The 22,718-nt window shown below is 41.9% G+C and overlaps 1 protein-coding gene across 1 annotated transcript in view; it reads right to left on the bottom strand.

Annotated features, from left to right (window-relative positions):
* DSCAM (DS cell adhesion molecule) overlaps positions 1-22,718 on the bottom strand; it is a 439,426-nt gene that overhangs the window by 152,949 nt on the left and 263,759 nt on the right. The window contains exons 6-9 of the mRNA XM_015625504.2: positions 21,463-21,738; positions 18,213-18,509; positions 17,116-17,391; positions 4,860-5,138 (exon numbers count right to left, since the gene is read on the bottom strand). Coding sequence (XP_015480990.1) covers positions 4,860-5,138; positions 17,116-17,391; positions 18,213-18,509; positions 21,463-21,738 — 1,128 coding nt within the window. The remainder of the gene's footprint in view (positions 1-4,859; positions 5,139-17,115; positions 17,392-18,212; positions 18,510-21,462; positions 21,739-22,718) is intronic.

Here is a 22,718-nt window from a genome sequence, read left to right on the forward strand (position 1 = left end):
CATTTTCACCTGGAATATTTGTGCTTCACATTTAGGTCTCACTGTCAAAATGATGGAGGAAATTTAATCAGCCAAAGCAACAGCTGATGTATTAATGAATGAGATCGTTAAACACTGTACTTTAGCAAAGATGAACAGTTATTAAATTTGGTCATTGGACCTAAGGGGTCGATTTAGATGGTTTAGTGAAACCATTTGCTCTGCAGTCAAGAAAAAGAGATGTACTTTTACAAAATGAGACCGTGCCCAGTGGTTTGTGTTGATCAGGTTTGTCTAATGAATACATTAAATAAGTGAATCTTTTAGGAGTCATCTTCAAAGCCACAATGTAAACACCAACAAAGAAAGTAAATGAGTTTTGACACCAGCTCTGACCTTAAATCTTCCCTCCCTGCTCTTCTGTCCCAAACGACTTTTGCTGCATAATCCCAGCACCACCACCATACATCACAGAAAATGTAGAAACTCTCTTACTATCTGGATAATTCAGGGACTCCTCATTGGTTGCCTAACTATCTGATTATATCCAACACCCCTGGCAAGTGCAAAATGAAAACACATTTAATGCACTAAAAGCATTATGGGGGGTTAGTAGGTATCTGTAGATCTTAACTCAGTTTTCACTTACAATGTGTTCACTAACAGCAGATATAAAATCATGATTTATGCATCCACTGCTATCTTTGAATTCTCTTTTCTGGTAGTATCAGAAAAATTCTGAACTCATAATACATTTATCAGGTTTTTTTTTCTTTTTGGTTACCCATTAGAATTTTTTTCACTGCTTTTTATTTCATAAGTACTTCATTTTAAGAAACTCTACAGAAATGAATAACACATGATAAAGTGTATATAGATTTTTAATCACTCTTAGATGACAGCCTTAATGAGTAAAGCCTTGATTAATGCCTCGTGATGATTTAAGTAGATGACAGAGAAGATATTTTCCTCATTTCTATCTATGGCTCTCATGGCAGGATCCTATCCTTTCCTTTTTTTATTAGCATGACTAGCAAACCAAGAGTGTGCAAAGAAATAAATAAGAATAATAATAGTAATAATAATAATAAGAAGAATAACAACTTATAAAGTTTTGAGAAGCCCTTCTAGCTGCCGAATTTTTAATGCATTTCCAGAAGATCTGCAGACCAGGATTTAGCAGAGCCCAGGATTTTGAGAAGGAAAGCCCTGTTCTCACTCACCTCCACTCCCTACTGAGCTTTCAGAAGATATTCCATAAACACTGGGGCTAATCAAGCCTGCTTTTCTGTGGATGTGTATCTCTTGTTTGAGGAGAGATCCCAGTTGGAACAATTCTTGTGTTGGCAGAAGGTTTTGCCTGTTCAGATTCTCTGGTATTACACCCAATGTTTCTTATCAATCAACTCTAAATATGAAGTTTGCAGAGCTCAGCTCCACTGGAGGTGATTTCCCCTCTTCCAATTAGTCTAAAATTAGCCAGTAATTTGTGGCTAAGCACTGACAGCCCCATGTCCAGAGCATTTGGCTGTGTCTCATTTCTAGGTTCTCACCAAGGAGCTCGTGGCAGAGAGAGCTGGGACTGCCCTGAGATGATTTTACCCAGATGCTGCAAAGCTTTAATGCCTCACTTTCTCTCAGCTGCTGCCTTTTGTCTCCTGTGTGAGTGATATTTAACACCTTCCCCTGATATTTAACACAGGGAGAATCCAGCCTTATTTTTATGGCTCCTCATCACCTCTTGGTTGCTTTTATAAAGCACAAAGAAATTGGAACTGTGAAGATTTGCCATGAAGTGCCCACAGAATTTAAGAAACCAGTGCTCATTTTCCTCTTGCTGTTTAACAACCTGGGGAAAATGGCAGTGCAGCTCAGATCTGAAAAATAATATTTGTAGGATGAATATAAGAAATCTATTTAACACACTTAAAACTTCACAGGAATATATGATAATAAAAAATAGCAGATCTATTGATCTGCTGACCTGATCTGACTGAAAATATTGAGGAAAAAGTATTGGAAGATGTAAATTTATGTTTGTGTATGGAATCTGCAGAAGTTTGTGTGTTCACTAATAATTCAAATGAAGCAATGAGAAGTTGGTCTGTGTTTCTTCATTCACCTTAGGAATGTCTTGACTTTAGATTCCACTTCTAGTTCTCCCCATGTAAAATGATGTGGATTCCCATTAGTTTGTGAACTTGATGGCCTACACTGTTTTAATATCTACTTTTGAAATGAATACAAGGGCAGACCAAATAAGGAAAAAGGAATTGTGTATGTAAAAGTCATATTTCACTTAATTTTCCTTTCCCATAGGATAGCAAACATTTAAGTTTAAAGCACAATGCTGAGAAACCCTCAAACAATGGGGATTAGCAACAAGGGGATTTAAAGCACCACTTCTTCTCCTTGTATTTGGAGATAAACTACTTAGATTATTTAGAAAAATATAATGTTTCAGTTATACATCCAGTATAGTATGGACAAAAAGATGAGGAGGGGTCAGAAAGCCTGGAGAATAAACAGGCAGCAGGAAAACAAGTCTTAATTGAAATATGTACAGGTCAGGCTGGGATGCAGAGGAGGAGGGATCACAGTGCCTCTCTGGAGGCTGTTTGAGTTCTGACCTCTGTGGGATGAGGCAGCTGAAGCAGTTCAGTACGAGGGAAAGAGGTCAGGGTAGGGTTTTGGCAGAGAATTCAGGTCAGACATTATATGGTATTTTCCCCTTTTCCTCTGAGTGAGAGCTGTTATCTCAGAGGCACATCCAAAACTGATTAAAACATTATCATTTAAAGTGGCAGTAGGAGAGAGGAGAGGATTTAAGGAGGCTCTGCAGGGCATCACTTGGGGAGAAAGATGAGCAAGGGGGGAATGTGATGTAGCCTTCATAACCTCCTAAAAAACTGAAGGATCCAGAATTGCTCTTGGGTATAAGAGAATGAAAAGCTCCTCTCTATCATGCTCATGGGTTTATGAAGACAGAGCCCTCCTCAGGAGGTGTAATTAGAGCAGAAATCATTCGAGGGGGAAGTGGAGGTGAAAATGGGGGTGTTGGGGTGAGGGGGCAGGTGAAGGGCTCCCCAAAACTCCTCTGCTGGACAAGAAGAGAAAACTGATTAATGCCTGAAAAGGCAGCAAGACACAGCTGTGTCCTGGGAACAGAGGTCAGGGGAGGAATTACCCACAGACAGCAGGAGACAGGGAAAGTGCATTTCAGGCAAAGCCAGGAGAAGTGAGGGCACAGCAGGGCTTGTCCCCATCAGTGGGGGACAGGACAGAAATCCCTACACAGATCAGAAATCCCTACACAGAGCAGAAATCCCTACACAGAGCAGAAATCCCTACACAGAGCAGAAATCCCTACGCTCATGGGTCTCAGTGATGGCAAGGACAGACAGTGGTGGCAGAGAACCTGTTCTCAGATGGTAAAACCATCCTGGGTGTGAGAAATGCCTGTAAGGAACCCACACAGGGTTGCTGCAGATCCATTCCCTTCACTTCCAGAGCTGAATTACAGCTGAAAACCAGGAAAAATCCCAGCTGGTCTTAGGTGCAGCATTTCTGAGCAGGGCAGGCACAGACAGTGATGTGAGGCTTTCAACCTTCCCTTCTCCAGCAAAAGAGAGGATGAGGAAAATCTCTCATTATTAGAGTGAGGAATAGGGTTAAAATCTAGCAGAAAAGCTTAGAAAGGAATAATTAAATGCATGTAGTTAATTAGACTACTTCATTTAATAATTACTAAATAAATGAGGAAAGTAAAAGACACCTGTACTGAATAATTTTAGGCAAGATTAAAATCAGTGAAATAAAAAAAAAAGTAATGAAATATTTATATCAAAATTAGTGGAAAAGTAATGGATCTGTTTACCACTGAGTTTTGGGAATACTAGCATTTAAAAAGTAAGCATATTAGAAAACTAGGAAATAATTCCTTAAGGATAGCATTAGGACACTGGGAACATTTGACTTAAAAAGGGTTCTTCAGAATTTGGGGTGGGAAAAACAACAGGGAAATATTGCAAAAGCCCCATTAAGATTTTAAGATTTATCTTGGCAAACTTACAGGGGGGATTATAAAATGTAGCAATGTGCACCAAGAAGAAATTGCTGAGTTTTCTTGTAGGATTATTCTTTCTCTGAGAAGCCCAGTGTCTTGGTAGCAAGAAGGAGATGGAGGAGAGGGAAGGGTCTGAATGAGATTTTAAGAATAAAAATTTGAAACACTTTGAAAAACTCCTAGAAAGAAAAGGAAGCAACGTGTTTTTGTTGAAGTTGTGCACAGTAAGTTTGGAAATACATCACAAGGAATAATCTCCAGGTAATTTGGCTAAGGTGAGGTTTTTTTCCACATAAAATACGTGGTTACTGAATGTATATTCACATTTATTTCGAGGCAAAATGTTGTGAAGTCATCATGAGTGTGTGAATTCTGCTAAATTACATAATATCACAAACCAGGGAAAGAACAAGGTAACAGCAGAGTTGTTTCCCCATGAAGTCAACATCAATGTTCTGCATTTTTACTGACGTAATGTTGTAGGTCTAAATAAAAAAATGGGTATAATCAGACCAAAACAATAGCAGAGAATAATTTGACACCATTTCAAAGGCTTGATCCCAATCACAAAATTTTCCAGGAAGTCTCTCCTGCAGCTCCCCCACCCACCCCACACACTCCAGGGTTTTTCATTAGTTTCAAGACTTTTAGGTAGGAAAATCACATTTTTTTTCTGTGCATCATTGCTCTCTGTGCTCTCTGCCACAGAGAGAAGGGATTACCATATTTCACCCTTCCCATCAAACAGATCACCACAAAGTTCTGGTGAACCCAACTTAATTGGCTGCCCTCCAGAGTAATTACACCTCCGTACCTCTCACGATTAATTGGCTCTGGTGCTCCACGGCTGCAGCGTCGTTCCTGGCTATGCAGGTGTAATTCCCGTTGTGCATCAGGGACAGGTTGGAGATCCTCAAGGAGCTGGTGAAGTCGATGTTGTCGATGGTGACGCCCAGGCTGGCGGGGATGGGCCGGCCGTCCTTCTGCCAGGTGATGGTGATGGGCAGGTCCCCCGAGACCACCACGCAGGGGATGAAGACCCTCTGCCCGATGGAGAAGCGTGGGAACTCGAAAGGCTGGATGAAAGGCGGGACTGGAACGAGAGAGGAGAAGAGGGAGCTGTTGAAGGCGCGGCCTTGTTTGTGGAGATAACGTAACGGGGCAGATGTGCAGCGTGGGGTTGGTGTCTTAGGGCTTTAGCTTTTATGTTTTTCATGCATTTGTCATCCTGCAGTTCTTTAGTGTATAACTAAACTCCAGTGTTAGATCCTGCTTTCCCCTTTTGGTCAGACAGCACAATTCCTCTCCAGGCCTGGGAATCAAGGACACCTCACTGCCTCAGGGCCTGAGAAATGTAAACAGAAGTGAGTTGAAGAGAAGCAAATTTGGGGTAAATGACTTCATTACCTGCAGCTGGAATTGGAAGATTAACCTCAAAATGCAAATGGACCAAATTTACAAAAGTGTGAAAACCTGTGACCCATAGTCCATTTTGGGTGCAGCCCCTGGGGGGTTTTCACTGCCCAAAATGTACCTGAAGGCCCTCCAATAAATAGAACTCCTTTTTATTCCTTACATTTTGTCTAGCTTCCACTTTTAGGTAGTCCCAACACAGCATCAGGATGTGCAGACTATACCTCTGACAACCATAAAGCATTGCTTAACAGACAGAGTCACATTTTTGGAAACACCTCATTTCTTGGCCACCCAGTGCACAAGCAGAGATGACAAGCTGTGGAAGTCCTGGCTTCTAGAGATGCCTGACCTCCCTGGCAGACACTTGCAAAAGGATCAAGCTGATCCTCCAGAAATCACAGCACCACCAGCTCGAGCATCTCCAGGGATGCCAACAGTGACATTCCCAGGACGAACTCAGCAGCTTTCCAGGTCTGGAGCAAGGGCCTTGCTTAAAAGTCATAGAAGAGACCTGGAAGAGGCTCCAGCTTTGCTTCTGGGATGTGATGAAAGGGACTGTGAGCTTCCTCAACTGCCTCTCACACTTATTTCTTAATATTTCTTAATGTTTCAAGTCACAATTCTCATTAAGATTGCAGGAAGGGAAAGATACGTACAGTACTTGTAGGACAGCAAATTAAGGTAAAACTGATTTCTAATCAGAAGGATGGTGCAAGGCATGAATGTTCAAGTTGGCATTTAATTCCTGCTAAGCATATTTGGCCTGAAAAATATTTTTTTTCCTTTTCTTTTTTCCTCTGTCTGAACCAAAAAACATGAAAGAAATTGCCATATTTTCTACCAAAGTAAAGAATTCTACTCCTTATAATAATTTTGTTTTCAGGTATTTTTAATAAAAACTAAAGAAACAGGTGGTTAGATTAAATAAACATAGGAAAAATAATGGGGCTGCCATGTTTTCTTTGAGTTGTGGTTGGAATGTTTACTAAAAAAATTGGTAAATTGAGACTCAACTACTTGTGCAGATGAAGGAATCAAAATCTTCTGCCCTTCCCAAGGGAGCATTCAAACAATCAGGGCATTGATCTCAGACAGGTTTTTGTCAATCACTCCTGAAAGGGCTGCACAACCAACTTTGTAAGCAGTACTCAAATACTGATTTATCAAAAGAGAAGGTTCCTAGAGGTTATATACCTCAGATATAGAAGTGCATTTTCCTATTGCCTGGGAGACCACTTGCACATAATCTGTACTACATTTGAACAGGAAAGATGGACGGATAGCGAGAGCAGAACATTTATAGTGATCGATATGTTTGAACTCCAGAAGAAAATGGAGTTGGTGGCTTTATCTAATTGTATTTCTTTTGTCCTTTTTCCCTTCTGAAATTCTAAGGTTGTGGTTTCCCCAGAGTCGAAGCAGAAAAAAAAAATCTCACAAGTGGTTGCAGTGTGTGCCCATGGACTTCCCCAGCACTGCTTTTCCTCCTCTGCAGGTGTCCTGTTCCTGGGATGCAGGGCCAGGTGTTGGTGACCACTGTGTCAGCTCCAGACATTTCCTTTGGTCCAAGTGTTGGGTTCTCCATTAGGAATAAGAAAGCTCATCAAGCATGGCCAGCAGGGCAAGAGAGGGGATTGTGTCCCTGTGCCCTGCTCAGGTGAGACCCCACCTGCAGAGCTGCCCCAGCCCTGGGCCCAGCCCAGGGAGCAGCTGGAGCTGCTGGAGAGAGCCCAGAGGAGGCTCCAGGATGAGCAGAGGGATGGAGCAGCTCTGCTGGCAGGAAAGGCTGGCCCAGCTGCCATTGTTCAGCCTGGCCAGGAGAAGCTTTGGGCTGAGCTCAGGGTGGCCTTGCAGGGCCTGAAGGAGCCCCAGGAAAGCTGGAGAGAGACAATTGCCAAGGGCTGCAGGGCCAGGAGCCAGGGAATGGCTGCCAGGGGCAGAGGGCAGGGCTGGATCTTGGCATCTTGGGCAGGGATTGTTCCCTGGCAGGGTGGGCAGGGGCTGGGATGGAATTGCCAGAGCAGCTGGGGCTGCCCCTGGATCCCTGGCAGTGCCCAAGGTCAGGCTGGACATTGGGAGCTCCTGGGACAGTGGGAGGTGTCCCTGCCCATGGCAGGGTACAAATGAGATGATCTTCAAGGTCCCTTCCAGCCTAACCCACTCTGTGATCTATAATTCAATGATTACAGGCCCCCCAAAGGACTAAGCCCTTGTTCAAAGCTGTGTTCAAATGTTTGTGCACATTCACCTCACGGTGCAAGAGGTTGACACGAATTTGGTGTTAACTCCAGTTTCCAGCACAACCACAGTGCCATTTGCTGAGGGGAAGTTAGGACCATGCTCAGCTGCCACAGAGAGGTGACATCAGGGACAGGACAACACAATTTATCCCTTCAGGCCTTCACTGGCTTTTCCCAAGAGTGTCTCACTGTCTGGGATTGGGAAAAGTGCCACTGCCATCCATTTTTCTCACAGGCTGTAAGACTTTTTCCTGGCTTCCATCTCTCTAATTGCTGAAACCTGTCCTTTGGCATTCTGAAAATCTGGTAGATCAGGCACAGAAAAAAATAAACTTGGTGTAAATTACTATGTTTATTTGAACTTTGAGCACTGGAAAGTACCTGATTGATCACTTGGGGGCTTTTGCTGTCACAGAGTGAGGCAAAATATCTGCAGCCTCTTGGAATTGCCTTAGCCCAGCTAATTCAATCACATGAAACATCGCAAATTCTTTGTCCATCAGCAGAAAAAAATTCTCTTAGCATTTATTGACAAGCAGTTCATAATATGAATGGGAATGAAAAATTAACTGAACGTGTCTTTCAAAAGGTTTTGCCATAGATTTTTCCCCTTGGTGAGTGTAAAAACCTGTTAAATTCCGAGTCCTCCCCTTACTGTGGTGCCCAGCACATTTCTGCCAAAACCCTTCTCTTTGTCTCAGACATCATTACTGAAAAATACGCTAAAATTCACAACAGGGTGGCAAATTACTTCTGTATTTTCTGCTGAGTGTGAAACAAATTTGAGCCAATTTTTCACAGACAATATTATATCAAAAGTCAGGCAAAATATTGCCCAAGGATTATAATGTGCATCTTCACTCTCCATCTCCCTGATGAAGAAAACAGGGAGAAAGAGCATTAGGTGACATTGAAATGTTTTTCAGAAAATATTGATTTGCAAGGCTGCATTTACCTGCTCTAAAATATAAGTAGCAGCACTGCAGAATATTTCAGAAATTGGCTGAAATATTTTTAGGCAGCACATTTTCCTTCTACTCAGGTTTTTAGGATACAGAGGAAACCAACATTTCTGCATCATAAAATATAATGAATATTCAACCTGCAGCAGCTTGCAGTCCTGACAAGGAGCTTATTTTAAAAGCCAGTGTGTAATTTAAAATCAGTACTTAGAAGAAAGTAAATAGTCTTGCAAAAACTTTGAAGTCTTGAAGAATTTTTTTTCAGCTATTGCATTCACCAGTTTGGGTTGATAAAGGAAGTTTCTGGTGAGCTATAACAGGAGATAAACTTTCCTCCTGCTCGTTTGAAGAAGGAAATGACCACAAAAAAAACCCCAAAAAACCAAACAACACTAATTAAATATATGTGATGATATCCAGCAAATAATTTCTGAAATATAAAATTTTCTGTCTCTATTGATATTTGCAGTAAAAAGTTGAGATATACCCTTGAGAGGAAAATATCAAGCTTGATTAACCAACATGAGGAGGGTTTTTTTGCACACTGAAGCTGTACCATTGCCAAACAGCACAAAAAAATAAGAGTGGTATATAGTACTTAGAGAGAAAATTTACAGTAGGACAGATGTATTTAAAATCTGTTTAAAATACTTCAAGGAGTGTTTATGTATTTTTCTTCCCTATACATTGCTTTAGTTTGACCATATTTCAGAGCTTGCATTTGATTTTTTGGTGAAGCTATGCTATTTTATATACAAGTTGTTCCATCTTAACTAGAGAGAGAATACTCTGAGATTGTGTACGTGGAAGGGATGTTTCTTTCTCTACCCACAAGGGGCAGAAGAGTGAAAATCTCTGCTTCATGCCACCAAGTGCTGTCCTGGGAATGCTTTATTGATGAGAGCTTGAATTAAGTGTCTATTTAAGAAGAGGAGCATGGGCCAGCCTCATTAGTGCTAATACAGGAAGATTTAAATTATGGTTTTGTGCCCTAGCAAGGTCTCCTGTACCTCTGGGGGACTGCTGGAAAGGAGGGAAAGGAGGGTTTCCACGCTGCTCTCCATTAGCAGAAGAACATCCTTAATTTCTTGCCCTCTGCTCCACAGGAGTTTAGCTGAGGAGCTGCTGAGATGATTCACCCAGACAGAGCACCCTGCAGATCTCCTGTTTCCTGCAGCAGCCTGCTGAACGTGGTGCTGTGCACAGCAAAACAAAAGCCATCCCCTGCTTTATCATTCCAAACAACTCCCTGGTGGGTTTTCTTGCACCAGCACTGTTGCAGGGGCTGTGTCTGCGATATAAAATATTTTTGGCAATTAATATTTATGGCTGATGCAAAATCCCAACCACCAAGCTGTGCAGTCTCTTAGGGCAGCTGTGTGATTTCATGCACTGGGAGTGAAAAAGCCAAAATTATTTTTGTCTCTGCACAAACCCTAGCTATGTTGTAGCAATTTTTTCAGTTTCCACAGCCATCACAGTCAGTCCCCACTCCCCTTTCCTGCCATCCAACACTCACAGCCTCCCTGAGCTGTAGTGGGAGCTTCTCCATAAGGAGAGAGGATTTAAAATGTTGTGTAGAACCCAAAAGTGCTTTTAAGTCACGTCTCATCCATCAATGGAACCATCTCCTTTCAGCCTCCTTTGTGAGGGGATAAGGGCAAACCCTTATCGTCCTGAAACACCCTGCAAAGCTGGGATGGTGGGCAGCTCGGTTCCCTGCCCAAGGGGATGCATTTGCTATTTATTTGTAAGAGAAGAAAACCTTGATTTGAAGATAAGACAGCAGCTGCAGGAGTATTTTCATGCAACAAACTCATATTTTCATTGGTAAAGTGCTTCCTGATTAAAGGCCTCAGTTTTGGAGCCTGCTCCAGAGATATTGCCCTTGTTCAGCCCTACTTGATCTAAAGTGATCTTTGTCCTCAGGTATCACTGGGAAAAGTCAAAACCAACTAAATCACTGGAGCCAAAAGGTAATTGACAAAATAAACACCAAAAAAAGAGCAAGAACATGCCTCCTCACAAATCTTAACTAAACAAATCTGCACTGTAAGAGAGAGAAGAGGGCCAGCTCTTGATAAACCCATATATAATATATAAAGCATCTTGAACTCTTTAACTGAGGCACTTATTAGAGTATTAAGGCTCATTTCACATTGTTTGCATAATTCACAGATAAATGCGTCCATACACAGACATAAATTGTGTTTGAAAGACAGAAGATGTAAGACTGTGCACAAATACAGGGAGTTTTAGTTTGGATTTAAGTGAGAAGTTTTAGATTTGTGCATATTAATTCCTTGTCAGGAATACTGGGATAGTGGTGAAACAACTTTAACAGACATTTTTGGGTGACCATTTTCTGCAGTTTCAGAGGTAAAGTCATTACAGTAGTTATATTAGAAGTGTGCTGTGCAAACTAAGACACATCCACATGGCACTTGTGAGACTTCAAAGAATGTGAATCAGGTATTTAAGTGCAAAGCTAACCTTAAACTGCTGTATGTTGAACAGCAAAAATCATTTACACAGACCTGACAAGAACATCAGCTTGTTTCAGCCTTACCTTCAGGAATTTCTGCAGGTTGGACACACCTGAGACATCCCCATCAAAGTGCACATTCCCTGAAATCTGCTTGTCCCCCAGAACTACTGTCCATGCCCATGATGTGACCTGAGGAGAATTCCTGAGTGCATTTTCCAGGATATTTTGCATGATGGCACATTCTCTTTCACTCTGGCCACACAGAACATTCCTGGGCATGACAGCTTCGGTCACTTTGAGAGATCTGAGCATTTCTTCCCAAGGAAGTTGTGACAAGTTTGAAGGGATCCAAAACCATTTAGCATGGGGGGGTTGAAAAAAGGCAGAAAGTGATATAAAGAAAGAAGTATCTAAAAGATGTCAAGACCAGGAGTTATTTGGTTTGTTTTTTTTCTGATTCAATCTATTGGCAAAGTCAGTCTGTAGGATGGATAAGATCTGAGATATGTGCACGAAGCTGAACTCCCACTTGCCATAATCCACACTTCCAGGCTGAAGCATGCACAGATTAGCAGATTGATTGATGGCAGAATGCACCACGGTCCCAAGAACCCTGCAAAGATTACCAGTGATGGGTTTTTCCCTTTTGTGGCTGCATATTTTTCACTATCTAAACCAGCTCTCCCTGAACTGATTTGCAATGCAAATTCACCAACAGTATTTCAGATATTCGAAGGAGCTAGACACTTCTCAGGAAGGATGAGGAGAATCTATTCAAACAGTTACAAACATGAAGCTATTTAGAAGTGGCCCCTGTTTGGTTTACCTATATTCTAACATGAAACAAAGCTGGTACAGTTCCTGTTTGTGGTTCACAACAGGTGAGGTGCTCACTTTAAATACAAGAACTTTTCTAAATCAATGAAATACATAAGCTCTACAAGATCAGAACCAGTCCTTTTGAACACTGCACTTTTTATTTTAATGATGCTGTACCCTTCCCTCTCAGGGGCTTCTTTTTCAATTAATTCCTGTTGGAGAAGTGTGAATAGCAGCAGGCTGTTTACATGAGAATGTGTCCCATGAGACTGATGACAAGAAAATCATCACTTACTACTGATGGCTTTTACTGTAGCTGGGAAAACTATTACTATAAATTGCATAATAAAAAAATGGAGATAATAACTCACTCCTGCTCTTAAAATGCTCTGAGATCTACTAAAATGCTGCAAAAGAGATGCTGCTATTATTATTTTAACATCTTTCCACTTTAATGTAGGTCTCCTTTTCAGTGGAAATATGAAAATTAGAGATAGGGTGGGTAATATAACCTCCTTCTTTGTTTGCCAACATTTCCCATGACAAGACTATTTTCATTTGCTTGCAGTTTGACTTTTGTTTGGGTAGCAGTTTTCCAGGCCAGGTGTCTGCCTCAGGCTGAGTCACTCCAGCTAGAAGGTTTCAGCTACAATTCTTTGGCCATTTCGAAGAATAAGGTGGGGGAGTGGGAAAACTGAGACGTATCAATTCTAAATAATTATCAATTCTACCATAAAACAAACAAAAAAAAAGGTGTTGTGAGAACCTGAGAAGTCCCACCTGCCCCATGGACTGAGCAGCAGGTGATGGCACCTGCCTCAGATGTTCTTGCTTTACCTATAAAAAGTCATCACACTGGTGCCCAAATTTTGCAGTCTGAGCAAAACCAAGTCAATAAATAAACAAAACCCCCACGTTTGTTTATCCCCTCCATCCTATGTGGAGAGGACACTGCAGTGACAGAGTCCAAGCAGCACTGAGCACATCCTAGCACTACCTTTCAGTGGCTGAGCCAGTCTGGTGAGATTTCAGAAATCAGGACACATTTGTCACTCCAGTGCTTGAACTTGAAGGATGGATTGGAACTGGAGGCTGGGGAAAAGTTGGAGTATCCAAAGGGAAAAGGTAGTTTTGAGTTTTGAGAACAAGGCAGTGTGGAAATGAAGGCTGAGATGATAAACACTAAGTTCAGATTGATTTTGGAGCCCAGAGGAGAAGATCCAGGACTTGGGAAAGGAGGAGCTGGAGAAAACTCCAGCTGGAGGAAGACAGGTCATTCTGAGAAGGAATGAACAGAAAATCTGCATTTTCTACAGAATATTCTTCTCTTTAGGATCTCTGACTCCAACAGTCCTCTGCATTTGGCAAATGTATACAAACCCCTCTGGCAAACCATGAGAGCTGGGCTGAACACAGAGCAAAAAACTGGTGCTGCTAAGAATAATTCTCTTCTTGGCAAGGACATGTGCAGTATCCTTAGCAAGGCTAATCTCAATTACTTCTGATGATGGCAGTAACTACTGTTCCCACTTTGCAGGAGGCAGGGAAAAGGGGGTTCAGTTTATTTTTTAAAAAAAGAAAAGGCTAAAAATAAAATTACACCTAACATAGGCCAAAGCAAAACGTGCTGAAAAGGTATTATTACATTTGCAAAGGTGAGTGCTTGGCAGGTATGGATACAGAAATTAAGTATGTAAGTACAACTGTAGCCTCCCTCTGTCACTTGTGCACTACAGGGTGGGGAGTTTGAATGGCTTTTTTGTCAGAACTAAGAACTGGCCAAATCATTTGTCTAAATACAAAAAAACTAATGCCAAGATGGCTCGATTTCCAAAGAGCCCTGTTAGGACTCAGGCACGGTTCCACAGGAGCTCTGTCTGCCAAGCAGAAACCTGCACGTTTTCCTGCCAGCTCGTGCACTCAGCTCAGGGGACTGCTGCCTTCCAAATCCTGATTTTGGGATGTTGGAATGCAAGAGCTGGGGGGAGAGGGCAGGGTAGGAATGACAAACCACCCTTCTGTGGGACAGAGTCATTTGGAGCCTGCAGACCTCTGGAATAGGTGGCGAGGGCAGCTGTTATTCCTGAAAAATGGGACAGTGGATCTCATGGGGTGGCTCATTGATTCTTCTGATCAGCAGGGCAAAGAAGTAAAGGATTTAAGGTCAAACACCAAAGAAATGCCCAGCTCCCAAGCTTTTGTCTCTCCCAGAGCCTTCCAGGTGGGAGGATGCAGAGCAAGGCTCTGAAAGCCCCAGTCAGGTTCTCTGGCAGCCAGGGGTTCATTTAAAATTATTGTCAAGAAATGTTCTGTTCTCCTGTCTGTGACCTTATTGTGATTTCTGAAGGATGGTTTCACTTTCATTTGGATGTTTGTAAATTCCAAAATGCTCTGCAGAGTGGACAGCACTCCTGTATCTGAAGGCAAGCCCATGGTGCTGCATGTTTTTATTTAAATGCTGCTTTAAGCAAGTTTTCATCCAAGGCAGAACCAGGATGCTCCACATGCTGGAGGACTTGGAAAATGGAAAGTAAATGTGGCAGAGAGCTGCCAACTTTAAAAACCAGTTGTTTGCCTAATGCAGATAAATGCTGCCCCACAGAGCCAAATTCTGCAGTTACCTTTGCCACAGATTGTCAGATAAAGCTAATTAAATTACTTAAATCTGTCTTTCCCAGGGGGTTGCTAATCTGGTGATGTGACTGCTCTGAAGGAGGAAACAGAACTCTCAGGCAACTTCATTTCAATGGGAGCAGAGCTTTGAGCATATAAATGCTACATAATGGCAGGTGAACTGGAAAAATTAAGCTGTAAGCTTCTGAAATTGAACACACCAAAAAATGTGTGGATATTTTTGAGTTCAGTTTGTGCCTTATTGCCACTTCTCCTGGTGATGACCCAGGTGGCTTTTGAAAATGAATACATTGTTTCTGAAACATTCTGATACCACAGAGATGATAAATTCATGAGGAAATTTGTAATTATGTCCTCAAAAGAGAACATGGAGGGGGAAAATCCCACTAATTAAGAACTCATTAAGTGTCATCTATTCTGAATCACCCTTCAGGTGACTGGTTTGAGGTCACCCACAAAGCTTGTAGCAGAACTGAGAGCAAAGCAGAGGACTTGTACTGAAGATGGACAATAATTCTCCCTCTGTTTCTCTGAAAAAAACAAATTATACTGATGGTAGGAGAAGCTGAACTATAAATAAGGATATTTGAGCATTGATTTTAACCCCCCATACAATGTCATATTTCACAGTACTTTTAACCTCTGGTATGCAAACTGGGCCATGTTTTGTACTTTTTAGTATCAAATATAAGTGCTTAAAAACTCAACCCATTAACTTTGGATTCTATAAAATGAAAAGGCATCACACACACATTGATAATATTTTAAAGACCACTTTTGACTCTGCACTAATATGTTAGGTAAAATCCACTGTGGCACTGCTGACCTCAAGCTAAAAAGCAGAACACTGAGAACTGCTCTGACCTAAAAACCTCACCTGTGACATTTTGGGCTTTGTAGATGAGGTCAAGCTATTAACTTTATTTTCAAATTGCAGTGCCTTTTCAAGGCTTGGAGCAACCTAGTCTAGTGGGAAGTAGAAACCCATCAAGGAAGTAAAATCATTGACTGAAGTTACAGCTCAATCTAAATTGCTAGAGCTGGCAATCTGCTTTCTGGGGGAGGAATTGTCAAGTTGCAAACTGCTACATAATGGAAGAAAAAGCAGTATTTCACCTGAGATACCAGTTAGTGTTCTCAGTGACTGGTATTGTTTTGATCCCAGTGCCTGTGACTGCTGGATTTGTTTTGCCTGGCTACATTGATTTTGACAGTCATTTGAGAAATGGTATCATTTAAGAGGCAGCTTTTCCCCACCAGAATTTCCACAGTGGCCTCTTAGTGAAGCAGCAACACAGTGACTGATTTGTCATTCAGATCCTAAACTCTATCAACAGATCTGTGATATCATTGTAATGTCAAGCAAAGCACAGCACACATGAAAACAAAAGGTGGCATTGGCTTTTTATGCCACAGCTTGTGACCAGTGCCCCTGATGGTCTCAGGTGTGTGAGGTGTCATGCCTTTCAGAGTCCAAATTGCTCGTGGCTTACAGCTAATCCCCTAAACTCTTGAAAGAAAATAGCAGTTGCATCACTCCAGACTACTAAGGGCAAAACTAACAGAGCAGAAGGAAATTAAGAGATCAGATGTCTGTAACAAAGTCATTTTACCTTACTGTTCTCTGCATCTTATCTGAGAATGGATACAAGATTCAACCTGCCTTCCTTCCTCCCCTCTGCCTCCAAAAATATAAAACCCTAAAAAGCAACCCAGGAAAAATTTCTAACAGCTTCAGGAACAGTGAAATTATACCCCAATTCTTCCTACAGGCTCACATGAAGTGCAGCATTTAGTGGCCCCATTGCTCAAAGCTAGGTGCTACTGCAATCAGGTTTTCTGTCTTTTGTATCCTCATGAATAGGTCTGAACATTGCCAATGTCAGAACAGGCAGGACACAATGGTAAAAAATTCCTGTTCTCAATCTCTTTCTGAAATCTTTCAGGGCCATCTGAGCATCCTTGTTTTGGACTATTTGAATAGATTTGAAGCATCCTATTAGAATTTCAAGTCACATTTATTTACAGCGTTATCTTTCTAAGCATGAAGAGCACTCAGATAATCACTTAATAAGAGGAAGGCAAGGTTAATGCTTTTAGTTCCTGTCTCTGCTTAGTGGCAAAAATACAGACCTTAAAATTCTCATCTCATGTTTTAAAAGCCAGAAAGTCACTGGCTAATGAGAATTGGAACTTTGTTGTCCAGTAGAGAAACAGTCACCAGCAAAACGTGTGTGACAAACCATTTATTTCCTGATTTAGTTGTAGTGAAAAGTGCTCATAGCAAACAGCAACAAGGCAATACTTTGTCAGCTGAGCCAAGGAGGGTAAAAGTCAGGAGAGAACAAGACACAATGACTGATTAGCTCCGTGTCATCATTAAAAATAAACACAAATCTGGATTAACCTCCTCGAACCGCTCGTTATCCCACTGCCAGCACAATCCTACGTGTGCAATTCCACAAACCACCCAGCAATTAGCCAGGCTCTGCTCTTCCCAGCCGTCCTCACCTTTCACTGTCACGTGCACGCTCTGGCTGGTGGACAGCTGGGGCTGGACCAGGACATTGCAGGTGTACTCGCCCTCATCCACCTCCTTCTGCACGTCCGAGAGCTTCAGCGTGCCGTTGTTCTCGAACGCCACTTGGCGATGGTTGAAGGGCAGCAGGTTGGAGTTCTTGTACCACTTGATGGAGTAGTAGGGGTAGCCAATGACCCTGCAGTGGATGTAGGTGTCCCTCCCAGCGATGGCTGTGATGTTCTTCATCGGCCGGATGCTCGCTGGCCCTGCCAAGGCAAAGGAAGGAACTCTTGAAGACAATTTAAAGGCTCGCTTGCTGGAGGGAACGTGTGTGGTTATTTCTGGATATACAGATGTTAACAGATGTGGCTCTCACCACACTTCTTAGCATTTGGCAGATTCTTTCTTTTAAGAGCTACTCGAGCAGTTGCCCTAATCTTTGTATGCTCTAGCTTCTTCCTTACCCTGCAGCATCCATACTAATTATATGGGTATGTATTTGTGTTATCCAACACTTGCCTGATAAAATCTTAGCTGTGTTACAAATTAAAAGGCTGAGTGTGATTTAATTAATGTGAAATACCAACACTGCTACGGAGCTAGGATCCTGTTACACATGAGAACACTGAAACAGTTAGCTTTTACATTTGCTATGTATATAAAGTATAGATATACCCACGAGGATGGGTATTATGCCATGTAGAGCCAGAAATTCAAGCTTAAATTCTGTATACATGAATAATTACAATGGATGTTGGACAAGTAAAGGAGGAAAGGAAAAGAAAAACAAAACATGCACAATAGGACTAAAGCAAAGAGACTGTGAACTAGTAGAGATGAGCATAGGAAAAATAGACTGAAGGACACAAGCCAAAGGGTTCTTCCAACATTTAACCATACCATACACTTTCTAGATGGGGCTGGAGAGGCAGGGTGAAAAAAGAGAGCAGGGGCGAAAAGAAGAGGGGGGAAAAAAAGACAGTAAGTTGATTTTTTGGCATTCCAAAATCTCATCACATGCAGCAATCTCCTTCTCCACTACAATGAGTTATGTGTGTTTTTTTTGAGGAGCTGATTTGACAAGCACCTCTTACGTTTATTCGAGCCTGGTACAGGACGACTCCCGCAGAGTTGTTGGCAGTGCAGCGATAAACGCCCCCGTCCCGGACCTGGGTGTTGGAGATGTTCAGGTAACTGACCACGTTGCCCTCGGACGTGATGATCTGGCTGATCCGGTGGCTGCCGTCCTTCACGATGGGATCCTCATCCAGTGTCCAGGTGATGGTGGGCAGGGGGGTCCCCTTCACGTTGCACATCAGGGACACTGGCTCTCCTGGGCTCACCACCTTCTCGCTGAAGGCAGAGATGATTTTGGGAGTTCCGTCTGCCGAGGGAGAGAGAAGCAGGAAAACAGTGCTTACGTGGTGTAAAGTTTGTCCCCTCTAGCCTGGAGCAGATGCCATGAGCCAAGGTCTTTTATAGAAGCAATGCAAGCAATTGTTTTCCAGGATGCAACACTAATTAATGAGGAAAGGGAAATAAATTCTGCCATTTAAGTAGAGGACTTAAATGACACTTTGTAATGGAAAGTATTTTACATCTCCTGAGAAACCTGGTAGTGGCTCTGCTGTAGGAAGAACACTTGAATAGGATCAGGCATCTCTATGAACTGCTGTGTTCCCACAGAAAAATTTTAAAACCATATGCAGTTTGTTATATAATACATACAGCAAAACCTCAACACATTTGAAGATTCTCCTCTCCTGGTAGATTTTAGTTCCTTGGGAAGTTGAGGATGAATCCTGTTGCCAAGAGCCAGGCACAACTTGCATAGGCTGATTTCACACAGCAGTTTAGTCCTGGCATGCAATGCCCCATTTAGGAAAGTATTAAATTAAGCTTTTCTGAATACAGATTGCCAGTAACAGCAATGATGCCAATTTCTTTCTGTGGTCATTTTGTGTTACAGATAAATATTTCTCTGACTGAGAGCATTTGAACACTTTATCCTGTGAACTGTCCCCCAAAATACTCAGCCTGTACCAGGGAAATGAATAAAGAAATGGGTAGGCACAGAAACTTTGTAAGCAGGGAGAAGGATTAAATACCCATCTCTCCAGAGAGTTCACTGGGGTAACACTTAGGAGTGCTGACACCCTGGTATTAGGAAGTTCTTTCTGTGGTCATGCAATGTGTGTTTGTTTTCCTTTGAAAATGTTATTTTAAAAACAGGGCTGCAAAATTCCCTTGCTTGCCACATGGTAAAAAGATAAGGACTGGCATTCTCAGAATGTTGAGAGGCCTCAGCATCCCTGGAAGATCATTTGATTTTATTAATTTGTTTTATTTTTTGCCTCTGCCCCCTCTCCCCCTCTCATTTCTGTCCCATTGGTTATGTGGCAGTTTCTAATTTATTTATTTTCCTTCCTGACTCCCTTCCCTTCCTTTGTGGTGTACTGGATACTGTCACCCCTCAGAAAACAGAACAGCAGAAACACAAAAAAAAAAAAAGAAAAGCTTTTTATCCTGAAAGGGAGCTGACACAGGACCAATGAATCTGTGAGTGTGCACACTATGTACCTCTGCCACTCCTCCTCTTTTTTCCCCCCCTTTTTTAATTCAAGTGACAGGCTTTTTTTTTGAGATGAAAGCAGACATTATTTTCCCAGTGAGACCTGAGTGTCTTTGAAATCTTCCCTGCTGTTGCTCTCTGATAACCTGCACTCTCCCAACACCATGATAGATTATCAATATGCTCTTTAGGCTTTCCTCATCATGGGAGATGGTTGCCGAGGTAACTCGGTCCGGGCAGGTAATCTCTTCTTCTTCTTCTGCAGAGACTCTAAAAATAGTGGCCATGCCATGCCTGCACCACAGCCTCATTAGCAAGATGCCTCTGTGCAAATTGATGACTTTCCTCACTTGATTACCAGGTAGAACATTGTATCAGTTATTTAAGATGATCTCTAAGCTGTCAGCCAATACACCCAACCAGAAAAGCAATGTTTGGATTTTTAATAGAGATCTGCTGGGGAAGGATTTTTTTTTTTTTCAAATTGATTTTTCCATTCTCTTATGAGTGGGGCACAATAAACCCCATGGACATTTCACAAATACCCACTTTTTTGTAAACTCCACTGATGCTAAAATGACTTTTGCTTTTATATATTATATATATATATTCATAACTCTGTAGACTATTATTGTATACTTACAAAGTTCTTAGCTAACTTTTCATACCCTGACAGACAGAAAGACAAAACACATTCCCGATGGCCCTGATCCTTTCTTGCTTTTTCCTGGGAACCAAGGATGAGCTACACACACTTTCTCATAAACAAAGTACAGCTAGGAGCAAGAAAGATGCCTCCAGAAGAGGTGGAACCAAGGGGGAGAATTACCTCGTTACTAGAGGTTCTAGCTGGGAATTCCTGTCAATTATGCTGATTTGCTAAACTTATAAAAGTTTCTAGTGTATTTGCCCTCTGTGGCGTGGGTGTTTTTCCATATCTGCCCCTGGATAAAGATAATTTGCCCCTGGATAAAGGGGCAGATTAAAGACCAGCTCTGTCATCGCCTCCTCTACCAATATCGTCCCGAAAGCGCTCTTCTTTATTTCTAGATCTTCAATGCACCACCACTCTAAAACCACGGCACCAAAGACGACTTGTGCGTGATTTTGGAAACCAGAACTGCCAGACAGGTGGAGACTTGTTGGAGTCTGAGATACAGATTGTGTGCCCTTGTTTTTAATACTTAGTTCTAGAATTCAAAGAAACACTGAATTTCATATAATATGAAATTCATGGGCATGTTTTCATGGTGATACATGAGAACAAATGCTAAAGTTAAATAAGAAAAGTGTGAATGTGTGAATTAGAAAGTTTCGTGAATCACTGGGTGAATGGGTTGAGGTTTAGAGTTTAAGGTAGTTTAGAGAGCAGGGGACAAGATGGAGGATTTAGGGTGTTGTCTCTTGTCCTTCTTCTTTCTTCTTCATGTTCTTCTCCTGGGGGTTTTTGGGTAGTAGTGAGTGATTGGGTAGAAAATGCCGCAGTGCAGCACAAAGGTGTTGGGTCATTGGGTCACTAATAAAAATAACTTAGTTGGCACCTGTTAATTGGGTAAATGGACATATAAAAGACCTTGAAGAAGATCTTTGTTAGCCATTTTACCCCTTTACTATCATAGTGCACATAGCTCCTTGTAATGCTGATAAGAAAAAATAAACAACTGAGACCGAACGAGAGAAAAAACTCGCCTCCCGTCTCATCAATCTTCAGTTCAAAGGGAAAAGAACCCAAATCAAAAAGTCCTATAAAGGGACAGAGACTGACCTTCCAGCACCACCTGGACGTAGTCTTGAGCTGACATCTTGTCCTTGCGCACAAAGCACTGGTAGGCGCCGCCGTCGCTCTTGGCCATGCCGTCCATGATCAGGTTCTCGCGGTTGATGCCGGTGATGCGCACGTTGTTGCCGGGGTTGATGATTTCCCCGTTGCGGTACCAGGACAGCTCCTGGTCCTCGGTTCCTGTCACGCTGCAGGACAAGGACACTTGGCTGCCGACGCTGCTCTTGACTTTGCGCGGGCTGATGGTGGCTTTTAGCGGTTCTGGAGGTTTGAGGTGAAGTAAGGGGGAGAGAAAGGGAAGTGGGGAATATTATAAATGTGCATTTGTGTGCAAGTTACAAATCAGCTCTCAGTTAAAGAGAACAATAAAAATCACAGCCGTACCTTTCTTTAAAAAAACAACAAAACAAATAACAGATGACAGTGCTGCTCTAAAAAAACATTTTTGCCACCAGTACACATGGCAAAAAAAATTAGATCTAAATAGATCTATAGGGATAACCCATTCAACACATAATCCCACGCCCAGGTGAACAGTAGGATCAGACCTACAAGTAACACCATCAGTGCTGTGTGATTTAACATGCCACTACATGGGTTTTGGGAGGGCAGGATGTTATTTCACATTAGTTCAGTGTGGACCTTCGCATCTTGTGCATTAAGTGCATTCCTGAAACTCATTTTCTGGTTTAATTTCTGGCAAAAGGAACCAAATTTACACTTTCCCAAGCCACTCCCTAGTGTGAACAAATGCAATAAATGCCAATTACAAGATTAGCTTTTGAGAGTGGAAGATGTTAATGCAGGTAGACGCATGGATATCCATCTGATATGTCCACATGGAAGTGTTTCAGTGTGTGGGCTCACCAGATTTTTTGCTTTGATGTGGGTACAATATTTTCAAGTCAGCCGAAAGAAACAGTGGGATGGGAGGATGCAAGTTTTACATTGCAAAAAAAAAGAGGATGAACATTACTGAAGAAAAGTCATAAATGTAAATTCAAGGAAAACAATCTTTATCCTGCTACCTCAGAGTTATCAGCACTGCAGAACACAGATCTCATCTCATGACTTGTATAAATTGGTTTGACTTCCTCATAAAGATAAGGGATTGCTGTCACCACTGATACTATCTCTGACATGAAATAAAAACCGTCATCGTTTTTCTTTTAGCTGCTTGCATACAAACATACACACATGTGTACAAACACACACATACATACTTAAAAAAAACCCCAACT

Source organism: Parus major, chromosome 1, assembly GCF_001522545.3.
Source record: "Parus major isolate Abel chromosome 1, Parus_major1.1, whole genome shotgun sequence".
Classification (NCBI taxonomy): domain Eukaryota; kingdom Metazoa; phylum Chordata; class Aves; order Passeriformes; family Paridae; genus Parus; species Parus major.